This window comes from Staurois parvus, unplaced genomic scaffold (assembly GCF_062004578.1).
Source record: "Staurois parvus isolate SC_StPar_1 unplaced genomic scaffold, SC_StPar_1.0 ptg000530l, whole genome shotgun sequence".
In the NCBI taxonomy this organism is placed as follows: Eukaryota; Metazoa; Chordata; class Amphibia; order Anura; family Ranidae; genus Staurois; species Staurois parvus.
Genome location: NW_028318326.1, coordinates 10,932,741 through 10,946,027, shown reverse-complemented (window position 1 = coordinate 10,946,027; position 13,287 = coordinate 10,932,741). Strand labels below are relative to the sequence as shown.

At 41.1% G+C, this 13,287-nt stretch overlaps 1 protein-coding gene across 1 annotated transcript in view; it reads right to left on the bottom strand.

Annotated features, from left to right (window-relative positions):
• Positions 1 to 13,287, bottom strand: part of SLC25A12 (solute carrier family 25 member 12) — a 201,235-nt gene that overhangs the window by 133,421 nt on the left and 54,527 nt on the right. The window contains exons 3-4 of the mRNA XM_089690512.1: positions 9,422 to 9,564; positions 6,531 to 6,646 (exon numbers count right to left, since the gene is read on the bottom strand). Coding sequence (XP_089546638.1) covers positions 6,531 to 6,646; positions 9,422 to 9,564 — 259 coding nt within the window. The remainder of the gene's footprint in view (positions 1 to 6,530; positions 6,647 to 9,421; positions 9,565 to 13,287) is intronic.

Below are 13,287 nucleotides of genomic sequence, written 5' to 3'. Positions count from 1 at the left end.
TTACAGAACACAGGATCCTAGTCTAAGATGATTTGGATATCCAATAGCAATGCAAATGAAGCGTGGGAACACAGCAACAAACAAAAAGAAACAGATCATTTCAATACTTAAAGAGCAGCCTGAAGCATTTTACATCCCAAACTGGCATCAGAGGAGGCCTGAACATCCACCCGGTAAAACTTAAAATGTGAACAGAAGACCAGCGTGGCAAAGAAACAGATGCCGATGTTGAAAAGCACATGAAGCACTAACAGACCTAATAGAGTGTGCCTTAAAGTGGTTGCAAAGTCAAATTTTTGCATTACTTTTATCCCCACTAGTTTAATAAGATATAAAAGGACAGTGTGTCAGCTTTTTGAAAATATAATACATTCTTGCACAGCGGCACCATGCAGTCATGTGATCTCCCTCCGCTCTCCTTCTCCGATCTAAGGAGAGCAGCAGGAGGGGCAGAGATTCACCACTGACATCATCCAGCCAACAGAAGGAGATCATGTGCGGCGCTGTGCAAGAAGGTATTTAGGATTATCATTTTAAAAAACAGTACACACACAGTACTTTAAATCTTCCTAAACCAAAGGGAATACAAGTTATTTAAATTTAGAATAATTCCAGCCACAGGGGATAGTGGCAGGAGGGTAGGGGCGGGGAGGAGACGGGCTATCACTCACAGACCAGGAAATGGTAGGCAGTGAGGGAGAGACTCTAAGCACACAGCGGGATGATGGAGGCATGTAAACTGAGCAGGGTATCATGGATCAACAGCCATGATTACCATGGTCAGCACCCACAGGGAAACAGGCGGGATCAACCAGGTATTTTACAGCATAGAATGGGACAAATGACACTGCGGAAGCACTATGCTATAGATCGTGCTTTAAAGAAATAGGATAATTTTTTTTGTGATAGAGTTCCAACCACTTTAACAGGAAAGGGAGGAAACTTATCCTTTGGACTGTATTCTCAGATGATGACTTGTCTAATCTACCTTACAATGATGGAACAAAAGACAGGATTTCCTCTACCAAGACCCTTAGGAATAACAAAGAGTCAATCCAATTGTTTAAAAGAATCTGTAGCTTTGAGGTAAACTCACACAGTGTGTACGACATCCAGCCAGTAGAATAAAATCTTCATATCCTGTATAATAATAATAATAAAAAAATGTTTTGGAGCAAGACATATGGAGGGAAGCACAATGTCCTGGTTAAGGTGGAAAGGAGGAAACAACAACACAGGGAAGAAAAGGGGCCTTAGACCACAAGACAACCTCTCTTACGACTTTAGCTTCAACAGTCAAACTATTAAAGCCAGTGGCTAAAAAACAGGATGATGGATAGCCCCTGTGACAGAAGATCTGGCTAATCTGGCTCGCATACAGTCTGCCTGCAGTTTGACAAAATCTAACCAGTTTGGTGCAATGACAATCACCTGAATGCTCTCCTTCTCAATCATGTGATGGAGCTTTAGTAGGGGTTCGAGTTGAATTAATCCCATGGAGTCACCAGGGCATCTACTGCAAAGGCCCGGGGATCTTTGGTCCTGGCAGCAAAGCTGTCCAGCTTCTTGTTGATCCTGGATGTCAGAAGATACATGTTTGGTGTGCCCCACCTGTGACAGACCTCTTTAAAAAAAAGCTCTGGGTGAAAAGCTATTTCCCTGGAACTAGACTGACAACTGAGAAAGCCAACCTACCAATTTAACACACCTGAAATGTGCTCTGCAGACAAGGCAAGAATGTAGAGTTCCACTTTGAACGAGATCCAGAAAAATATAAAGACCCTAACTAGAAAAAGCTAATGGGGCTTTAAGAGGCATTAAACCAGAATGAAGATATAATACTCAAAATATAAAAAATTACAATTTTATTGAACAAAGTTAAAACCACAGTTGTGGTGATGGTTTTGAGCATTCACATAGCTCATATTAGCCAACCAAAGGGTTCAAATGTAGGTAAATATGTTGGCTATGGATGAAAATAGGATTATTTTCCAGAGGCATAGCCATTAACCCCAGCCTTAAATGGGAGACAAAAGGCGCCAAATGCCGGCATTCCAGCTGTAGGATGCATACACAGCTGCGACAATGGCGCACATACATGATGTCACGGCCAACATCACGGCAACCGACGTCACATATTGCCGTCAGACTCTTGTGGCCATATTAAAAAGGTCATTCAATAAAAAACATGATCACATGCCTGACGAAAGGGGTCCTGCGTGGATCTGAAACATTGCACTTTCTTTTGTCATGTGATCTTTTTGTAATAAAAACCTTTTTTGGATCATATTGGAGATCCGTGGTGTGCTAGCAAATAAGTACATTTGCTTATGATATTTCCAGTCCCAGCTGGTAGTCGCTACAGCACCCTTCATTGATAAGCCGTACTTCCAGGAATGTGTGCGAAGGGAATATAGTTATAGACCCTCCCCCAATAGGGCACTGCTGAACAAGCGCTTAGGGGGGATGAAGATTTTCTGCGGATGAGACCAGTCAACATACAAGACAAGCTCCAAGAGTGTACAGGGAATATTTTGGCTGGCCAAGGCATATTTAGAAAACCCAGACGCAGGCTGTGCAGGCTGCTCCAGGGCAAGACAGGAGTACAATATGTCAATAAGGAAAAAAAATATATCTTTTTTGTTTGAAAAAGATATCAACAAGTTCTGAGCAGAATCCTCTGAGTTAGGTGAGGAGCCCTCTATATCATGTAGCCAGGAGAAGTCAGAGAGAGGCAATGCCAGCCAACTGCCCACCCAAGAGACAAACATTACATGTGCTAGTGAAGTAAGCCCTGGTGGGATTGTGCAGTAGCAGAGACACTCCCAGACTCACAATTAAACATGGGAGCAAAAGTGGAAAGGTGCCAAATTCAAAACAGGGCAGTGTCTGACAAATCCACTGTGAGTTGTGGGTGAAGCAGTCCAGCACCACATGTGGATACTGGCAAGTACAGACTCCTAGAGAAAAGCCCCAGAGCCTCAAAACAACCCTGGGGCAGCACCCTAGGCTCCCTAGAAAGAGGTACAGCCCTGACTGTCTTGTGGTGCAGGCAGTCAATAGGAGGAAGGGAAAAGGCCCCTCCAGCTCTTCGACCTTCACATGGGTATACCTCACAAGCGGGTCTTCAGTAATAGGGTCACACCAAGTGGTAGTGCCATGGCCCTGGACCTGTACAGTACCCTGTTGCTAACTCAACACATTGAATTACAAGCCAAGGTGAGTCCCATGCAATATCCAGTGCCCAAGGCAACATTAAAGGTTGGCCCAGCATCTTTTCCCTAGTAGGGTCCGGACATGGTCACCTGAGGAGTCAACCAATCTGGAAAGCTGCGAAATGAAAGACTAAGTGGCCCAGAGCAGCTGCAGGCTTAACAGATGGATAGCAAAGAAAAAATAAAATAACAAAGCAGAGAGAAAAGACACCTACACCTAAGAACACTAGCAAAAAGCTGAGGCTTGCTGGGAGTAGGAGGGGTTATGATGGGGTTGTTCTTGGAGCTTTTTCTGCCAGTGTCCAACCAATTGAAGGCATCTGCATCTGTCTAAGACTAAGATCCCGTGTCCTGCAATGTAAAAACAAAAGCTTTTTTACATTCAGTAACATACATTACAGTAACTCCACTTTTGTTGAGAAAGAAAACATTCCCTTCTGGGCAATCTATGTACATTGCAAATATTTTAACTTTGTTGCAGATTCCTACCTTTTGTAATTCTGAAGAAGTAAATATTTGTTTGTCTGTCATGTGCAGAGTGAATCTATATGGGAGTGACTGATCAATTGTCAATCAGATGCTGCACCTGCAGGGCACTGAGGGAAATTGTAGGGTCTGCATCCCTTTAGACATGGTTTCCCATAGTTCGTATTTTACTAAAAATGATGTTTTTGTTGCAGGGGGTGCCAAAAATCTGACTTCTTAGTGCAGACTTCTGGGAAAATCAGGGAGCTAATCACAGAAGCAGGAAATGACATTTTTACAGAAAATGACAGCACTGCAGCTTGAAAACAAATGGTCATTTATAATAACATTCAATTACAATATGACTTGAGTTGCAATTCTGCACGCTAAATTATAATTTTTTTATTTGCTAATTTTTTTCCTACAAAAGTGGGTTACCCTGTAGCTATACCTCTTTAATAACACAATTATATTTTTAATAAGAAAGAAGATATAAATTTTACTTTATATCAGGGGTCTCAAAACTACGGCCCACGGCCTACATCTGGCCCTTTACAAGATTTTACTGGCCTGCAGTTAGGGCCAGTGGTGAATCCTCAATGTGCACAAACTAAGGATTCAGTCACCAGGGGTTGCCTATGGTTTTTGCTTCTTCCCATGCAGTACCACTCCCCAATCCCCCTGATTCTCAAGTTCAATTTTCCACTGGCGTCCTAGCAACCAATGATATGCTTGCCCCAGCATTCACAGGAATTGATCTATCAAGACCTGCTTCACCTCCCAGCTCCCACCCTGCTGCTACAGCACGCTGTAAACCTTCCAGTGGTAAGGGGGACTCTTCTGATGTGGACCCTGATGTAAGGAGGGACGCTAATGAGGAACCTGATAAAGAAGGAGGGGGGATCTGATGAGGACTATGGTGAAAGTGGGCCACTGATGGGAACCCTGATGTAAGGGGGGCTTTTGATGATGACTCTGGCCCTTATACCAAAATGTTTGGCAATCCCTATACCATATGAATGTACACTACTTATTTAAAAAAAAATATTTGTAACATATTTGGATCATGCAATGCTGACTAAATCAAGCAAAATCAAGCCCCCTTTTCTTTTAGTTATGTTATTTCAGAGTTATAAATTCAGCTGCCCCACAAATATAGGTGCTGTGTACACAATTGTACATTTCATCGAAAAAATGATTGTGAACAAATGTAATAATATCCCATAAATACTAGATTCTGTATATATTAAATTATATAATGATTCCAAAGGAAATAATAAACCTCTTCTGTACAGAATTAAATCTCAATTAGAAAGGCAATTAAACCTGTAGATTATAACAGAATGATAATCGGTGTGATACCCCTTTATTTTGCCTACCACTCTCAGTGAAGGTCACATTCACAATCATAGGTGATTGGATAAAATTTCAGTTTTTGAGCTCAAGCACACGATTCAGGATATCGTAATAAAAAAAAGTGAAAAGTAGGAATGCAGTAAGAAATATTTACCAAATTCATTATCACTGCTTCATGACATACTGTCACCTCAAAAAAAAAATAAAAACATTTTCACAAATAAATGTTATATTTCTTACAAGATTTAATGAATCAAAGTATTTGAAAGAAAAAGTGTCTGTTGTCCATTGCAAAAAGAGGTTTTGCTTAAAGATCATTTATAGTTTCCCCATAAACTATACATATCCCCACTTTGTGTCTTGATGTGGGTTCTAACTCTTCCCTGTGCTAATTTTTTTTTAGAGAGACAATTGGGTTTATATATTAATGGCAAATAGACTGTTTACAAAGGAATTTTCACCTTGCGAGAGAGATTTTCCTTTAGCAAATGTGGTGAAAATGAAATGGAAAAATGGTGGATACCCAATCACGTGCAAGAAAAATAACATGAAATAAAATAGTATTTTTGCTTACACATGATTGGATGATATAAGTCAGCAGAGCTTTACATCATTCACTTAGCTAGGAACGGAAAGGGAAGGAAAAGGAAAATAAATTACAGGCTGTCTAGTATTCCTTAATCCATTCCTAGCACTCCTTAATCTGGGAATTGATGACCTTCCCTAACACCATCGTACACATATTCTCCTGGTGGCTAGAATCACCATCCTCAGACACTGGAAAGGCCAACAAGCTCCTAAGTTCCTTTGAAATAATGATAGCTCTCCAATCCAATGTCTCCACTGGTTTTGATAACCTTTGGAAGCCCTGGCAAGACAGAGTCAGATCTCTGATTGGTGAACTTGATTATATGTGTCTTATATTTTTATTTGTCATGAGCTATGCAGAACCTGCTCTTTTTTTCTTATGTAATTACCCATGTGTGAAAGATTCTGTTATTTTGTGATTTGTTATAATGCCACTGTAATTACTTTCTTCTGTATCCCTTATCTTTGAAATCCAATAAAAATGTCAATGCAAAAAAAAAAAAGAAAGAAAGTCAATAAAAAAAGAATCTGGCTGGTCAATAGGTAAAAAATAGACATTTATATTTTGTTTCATTTACATTCTTGCTTTGTTGCATGAGACCCAGCAGCACATTCAGTTTACCATCTTCAACTGCTGGGAAAGGGAAGTTTGGAATAGCGAAATAGCACTATCAAAGAATATATTATAGCCATTTAAACATTTATGCTCCCTGAACTTGCCTAAACTGTAAAAGCTTAAGTGACACTTGGGATTTTAATCGGGTAAACAGAAACTGAAAAGTAATCCGGACCTACAATTTCTTGCTATTTTTATTATTTAGGTAGTAGTGGCCTTTTAAGGATACATTAACTCCTACCCGAAATCTACTTTCCTAGTAACCTTGCATGCAATTATTCGACACTTACCAAAAGTGACCTCCCCCAAACCGCTCTTATCAAATAACTGGTAAGCCACAATGAACATAGCATCTGGGGCACACAACACTGACTCGAATGCCAGGAACTCCTGGAAGGAGATCAACCTACGGATAACAAAATAAATACACTTTGTCAGTCAAGGTAAGAGATGGAATAGGCAGTGGAGGGCTCAAGTTAACAAAGTGGTACATTCTGTAAACATTTTCTGAACTGCTATCTGGCCGCCAATCTATGCACTTGTTCGCCTTTTACCTAATGCATATTGTAGCGTGTTATCTTTTGTCAGAGCCCACATGTGTTGACAGAGATTTAAACAAATGGAGTTCCCAGCATGGGAAGCAGAAAGACTAATGTACTGCTCAGGTAACACAGGCTTGCCATTTCCGATTTACATTTTGGTAGTAAGTTGATCTAATGGAATTGGATTGTAATGAAACACTAATGCTTACTGAGGGGGTTTCCAATATGTGAACTGTTTCCAGTTTCATCAATCCTGAAGATTTACAGGCCCTAAGAAAACTTTAAAAACGTTGTTATATTATTAAGCATGTGATAGGATTACATCTATACTTGCTTGGTACCATATGGGAAAACACTCCCCACGTAGAGTAAAAAAGACTCCAGCACAAACAGTTGGATTAGTATATGTAGGTATGTTTTAAGCAGACAATTAGCTATGGGCACTGACAGTCAAAGAAACGGTTTGGGTTCCCCTTTGATGGCCACCATTTTTTTTGCCATTTACATGAATTGTTCTAGATCCTCCTGGACAGAGGTTGCTTCTGCCTTCAGTGGTATCAGTTTTTGGTCTGGTAACCTAGGCAAACAGACCCAATATCCTGCAGCCAAACAACTGGCTTCCCAACTAAGGTTTTTTAAGACATCCAGGGGATCATTAGAGCAATAAAGGGGCCTGTTCCATCCCAACCATTTTTGCTCTACGTGGTTTAATGTACAACCTCTGATGGGCTGTCTTTACATTTTGTGAAAGACTAGAGTGCACACGTCATTTGGTCACCCCTGCAGTCAACTCATTTGAATTCTTAATGGCAATATCCAATACATATGCCAGGTCCAAGCCCAACCACACACAAAGAAATAAGCCTTCTACTGCTGTGTTCATAAACTAAATGGGCTTTAATAAATATTTATACCATGGTGTAGGTAGGTCTCTAGCAGAAAGATATCTTTAGTGGAGGAACACTACACAGAATCTAATTCTTTGGTAGTATCCATTATAGTGCAAACCAAATAGCAGAATTCCAACAGAGATCCCACAAGGGCTGAAAGGCTAGTTATGTGTTTAAATCTGAACTGTATTTAAAAAAAAAAAAAAGATGCTTATAAACTCCGGGTACATTAAAACAGCAAAACTTGAATAGCTTAGTTTTTGGTTATGAAGTTTCCTCACAACAGAAAAGTCCATGACCAATTCAGAGGCTGCAGCTAAAGTAAGTTGCATTATGCGGGAAAGCGGAGGTCTCTCTGCAGCAGTCTGATGCACCCCCTGCCTTGTCACTTCTACAGCACAGGAAGTGTGAGGGCTGCGGTGTTATAGTGGTGACTCAACAGGGGCCACATGAGACTTCTGTAGAGAGACCACTGCTCTCATATAGAGCACAACAGTCTGTAGAGGCAGCCTCCAGATGGGCATGGATTTTTCTGCTGGGGCAGATTTTAAAACAAACAGAAATGAAGATACTGAAAAGGTACTGTTTGGAAATAACTAAAGTTTAATGGTATCATTTCATTTCAAACTGCAACTGGGCTTTAAAAATGAGAAATTGTGCTTACCATTGTACAAATAAGTAAAGGATATTTCCATGGAAAAGTTAGGTAATGTCTGTGATATGTTGCATTCTCTTCTGTCAATAAAAGAGATACTGAACATAACAGTTTGTGCTCCTATACAAATATTTTATTTAGATATATACAACAATATACAGTATGTATGAATGACTACATGATCTGGTAAAAGTTGTGTTAAACACAGCAGGGAGAGCAGGGTCTTCTTGGAAAAAGCCATGGCAGTTGGCTGAGCTGGTAAGTCGGTGGTACTTCCTGCTAGAGTGCCCAAAAAATGTAAGGGCCATGTAAGGACGATTTGTTTGCAGGGAATTTCTTCTTTAAAAAAAAATGTGAATTCTTGCTAAGGAGATCACAGTTATTTGTTTTTTTGTGATCACAAACTCAGTAATTTTATTTTGCTATACATCCAGTTGATTCATCCCTATGATCTGCTTCGGATGTATGGAGACTGATCTACAGAGTTTGGCAGGGATGCGGCCAAGCTGGGCAGAGTTGAGCAAAGAAGTGGCTGAGTAGATAGAAGGCAGCCCGCTCAGTCTCCCTGAGCTGAAACATGCAGAGCGATATAGGGAATCAGCTGGCATTTGGTGTGATCTGATGACGTCATGCACAATGTACGTGGAGTGCATGGCAATGCGTTTCAGAGCAATCAAGTCCCTTTGTCGAGACCTGTAATTACTTTTATTAGGGCTTATTCTGATGTTACACTCATTTTTTGCCCTCTTTTCTACATGTTTTTCACATTTAAAGCTTAGTTTCTCTGTGATTGCATTTGAATGGCGCTTCATGCTAGCGATCAGCTCGCCAGCGACAATCGCTCTTCGTTCATGGAGGTATAACACATAACTCATGTACTTCTTTGAGTACTGGCCATTGAGGATACAAGCCACTAAGCCTAGAATTCTGAAGAGGCACAATTACAAACAAAGGGACTCTGTAGGCGCAGATATCATCATTGTCGAAAACCTCCCACTGTGAGGCTTGTACATCACACAACAACTGCATTTGGTACTTGTTTCGACTGTTATACAAAAACCTTTACTAGAAGTAAGATGAGGAATTAGTCTTACCCATCTTTGGTCTGGTCAGCAACCCCTCCTAAGAGCTCTACAGTCTTGGGATTGTGGTGTGGATCCGTGTGCAGCCGGAGGTATCTCTGCACAAAGTCAGATGGCGTCATGTAATTTTCCCCATCTTTCTCAATGCTGGCATACTGAGAAAAGCACAAAGGAAGGAATATGAGCATGCTAATGGACAGGAACACTACAAAAGATACATTACAAGCTTTGACATCCCTATGAACACTGCAAAAGAACATTTAGATATTTTCATAATGCACTTGCCTGAAAAGAAAAGCATTATTTAAAAACATCTCAATATCTATTAAAATATGAATAAATAAAGTGTTCTGTATGGCTTTATATAAATCTTTACTTTCCGTACATCTTAGACTTATGAGACAAATGCAATATCTAGAAATATATTCCTATATCTGGTAAGACATGATATCATCACTTTTATGTAACAAGGGTCCTGATCCATCAAGCTGCATTATCAATTCAGTTTTTGCTACAGTGGCCTCTCAAATCATTATATCACATGGGATCACCCAGCTCAAGAGGCCACTTTACAGTGATTTAAGTGCAAAAGCAGTTTGATCAGTCAGATCCAAGATATCTCATGTGTACATTGCCCATTCTGCATAGTAACCCAGTCATCCTTTAGGGTTTATTTGAATACAGTGCAGATTTCTGAACCTGCAAACTGCATGTAAACTGGGACACTATGCTGTGCTATTGGCATCAGTACCGGTCACATGTTAAGTGTATTGCACCATTATAATGCATCCCTGCATAGATCAGTTTAGGTGCACCTTACATAGAGCGCAAAGATAGGCATCCTCCGGAGACATCTTACCATTCAACTGTAGCTGCCCTCTGAAAGGTTTCCAATGTACAGGACTAAACAAAGCCTAAACTAATAAATTATACTAAAAATAGGAACACGCAGGCAACAAAGACACTTCCCACAGATGGGGACCATGGTACCCTGCTCTACTGTAATAAATATTATACATTATCATATTTACTGTGATGTGGTCAATGTACTTTTCTGTCATTTTTAATACTGTTACAATTTTAGAAACATTTTCCATTTACTTGTACATCAACTGTGTATCTATTTATTGAAAAGAATGGGATCTGGAAATTCCAGTGATACAGATAACTTCTAATAATATGTCAATACTATGATAACGCAGAGGGGCGTAAGTAATATACAGGACAGCTATCGGAGTAGAGCAGTGTAGACTATGTGACCATGGCTGTGCTGGAGAGAAATGTTGCCTGAGGTGGCCATTTCCACCAATATGGACATTCTGGCCTCCGTTGCCACCCCCCGCCAGACCTCTATGATTGCCACTTGAGGCGGCCGCCTTAACTTACTTCAAGGATGGTACGGCCCCCTGTTCTGCTTCCACAATTTAAGCTTTGAAAGTGTGATCTCTATAACTGATCCAGTCATGGCGAGCTAGCTTTAACCTACAGCCTCAGTAGCTTGGCAGAAAGTGACTTAATCCAAATGACATCTTGCAGATCATAGAAAGTTTTAATCCAAAAACTTGTGCAGATCATAAGAGATGAACATCAGATAGGTAAAAAAAAAATCATAGTGGGGGAGATTTATTAAAACCAGTGCACATGGAATCTGGTTCAGTTGTGCATAGTAACAATCAGCTTTCAGGTTTTATAGTCAAAGCTTAAAGTGGTTGTAAAGGCTGAAGGTTTTTTTTACCTTCATGCATTCTATGCATGTAGGTAAAAAACTTTTCTGTGCAGCATCCCCCCAGCCCCCCTAATTCTCACCTAAGCCCCCTCTCCAGTGATGTGCACTGGAGTCTCGGCTATCCTGGGACACCCTCTCCATTGGCTCCCGCTGCTATCAATCACAGCTAGTGAGCCAATGAGAAGAGAGAGGGAGAGGGGCCAAGCCGCAGCTCCATGTGTGAATGGACACACGGCGTAGCGGCTGGAGAGTGCTCATGCTCAGGTGCCCCCATAGCAAGCTGCTTGTTGTGGGGACACATGACAGGAGGGAGGGGCCAGGAATGCCAACTGGGGACCCAAGAACAGGAGGATCCGGGCTGCTCTGTGCATAACCACTACACACAGCATGTACAGTAAGTACAGACATGTTTGTTTGTTTGTTTTTGTTTGGTTACTATGCACAGCTGCACCAGATTATGTGGCACCAGTTTTAGTAAATCTTCTTCATGGTGTCTAGCTCCAGCAGAATATAGTACATGTGGTGAATAAAGGCTAAGGCATGAAGAAAAAGGTGGAATAATATATAGAGCATCCCCTATCTAAAGTATGAGGTAGGGACAAAATTATAAAAGGTAAACAAACACACAATGTGTGTGCAACATGATTGGGGAACATGGGGGACTCTGGAGTATGTCATGTACAGCTCAGTGTACAGAGGGGGCTGCCTACCATTCACTTCAATACACTCAGCACATATACCCTTCACATTTCCTATACACCTCAGAGTTCCCATCAAAGATTATCCCATAATAGAATAGCAGGCTTGTATTTGTGATACACACAACACACATGGGTGTAAGTAGGCAGACTGCAGGATACCTAGACCCAGTGTCTACCAAACTCCATCATTGCTGACCAGACAATAGAAGCTAGTGATTTCTTTGCCCTCTTTTGTGATCATGTCGCCGGTGTGTTGCTGCTAGTGACAGGATTGCCGGTGTGCCTCAAAGTAGTTGTAAACCTTTGAAGTGAAAAATTAACAAAGTATATCACAATCCAAACACAAGCCTCAATCTAAAGCTAGTACTGTTATTTCTGTTTGCTGTCCCATTCCTCTGCTTTTTACATGAGTCACTATTGACAGGTAATGCTGACTCCAAGCAATCACAGGTGATGGGCCTCTAGCACACAGCCTGTGACTGACAGTCGCAGCTTTGCAAGTTTCCTTATGAGACTGTGTAGAGCATGAGTATAAAACTGGCAGCCCTCCAGCTGTTGCCAAACTACAAGTCCCATGAGTCATTGCAAGATTGACAGTTACAAGCATGAATCCCAAAGGCAGAGGCATGATGGACCTTGTAGTATTGCAACAGCTGGAGGGCCACCAGTTTGACACCCCTGGTGTAGAGGGTTGTGTGTTATTTCCATCCACTTAGGTCTCAGACTTAGCTCTCATCTCTATGCTATGCAGTGCGTGATATCATATCCTTGTCTCATCTGCCTCTGGATGCTCAAAAATGCTGTGTAAAATCTTTGAACTGATGTAGACAAGAGAATACTGCAGATAAACAGGCACAACTTAAAAGGATTTAAGACACTTCAGGAACCATGGGCATAGAGGGGTTTAGCTCTCCCTGATCTATACAAATAATATGTAGCAGTTTAGGGTGTTTTCAGGCAACGGTGGCTTCTGAGAGAGGATGGAGCTACATTGTTGGAGGCCGCAGTCCTAAGCTCTTACAAGAGCTTGAGACTTATTCTATACAAAGGCTCTGGGGCCAATGTTCCCCTTACTACCACAATATGGGGTACGATTAAAGCATTGGAATGTGCTCAGTCAATTCATCCACCTGAATCTGTCACCGGCCTCCCCCTTCTGGTTCAACCCTAGACTCTCTCATATTCATCAATATTCCAAATCCAGTAATTTGGACTTCCAAGGGAATTAGGATCCTTGCAGATATTACTTGAGGGGGCACCCTGCTAACGTTCGACGACTTGAAGGCCAAGCATAATTTGCCCAATCCTTACTTTTTTTGATACCTGCAGTTATGTCACGCATTTGTTGCACAATTTGGTTCCACTCGGGTAATCACAAGGTCCACAACCCTTGAAAACATTATGGATGAATCTCTTAACAAACCATTATGTGGGCTTTATAAGGAGTTGTT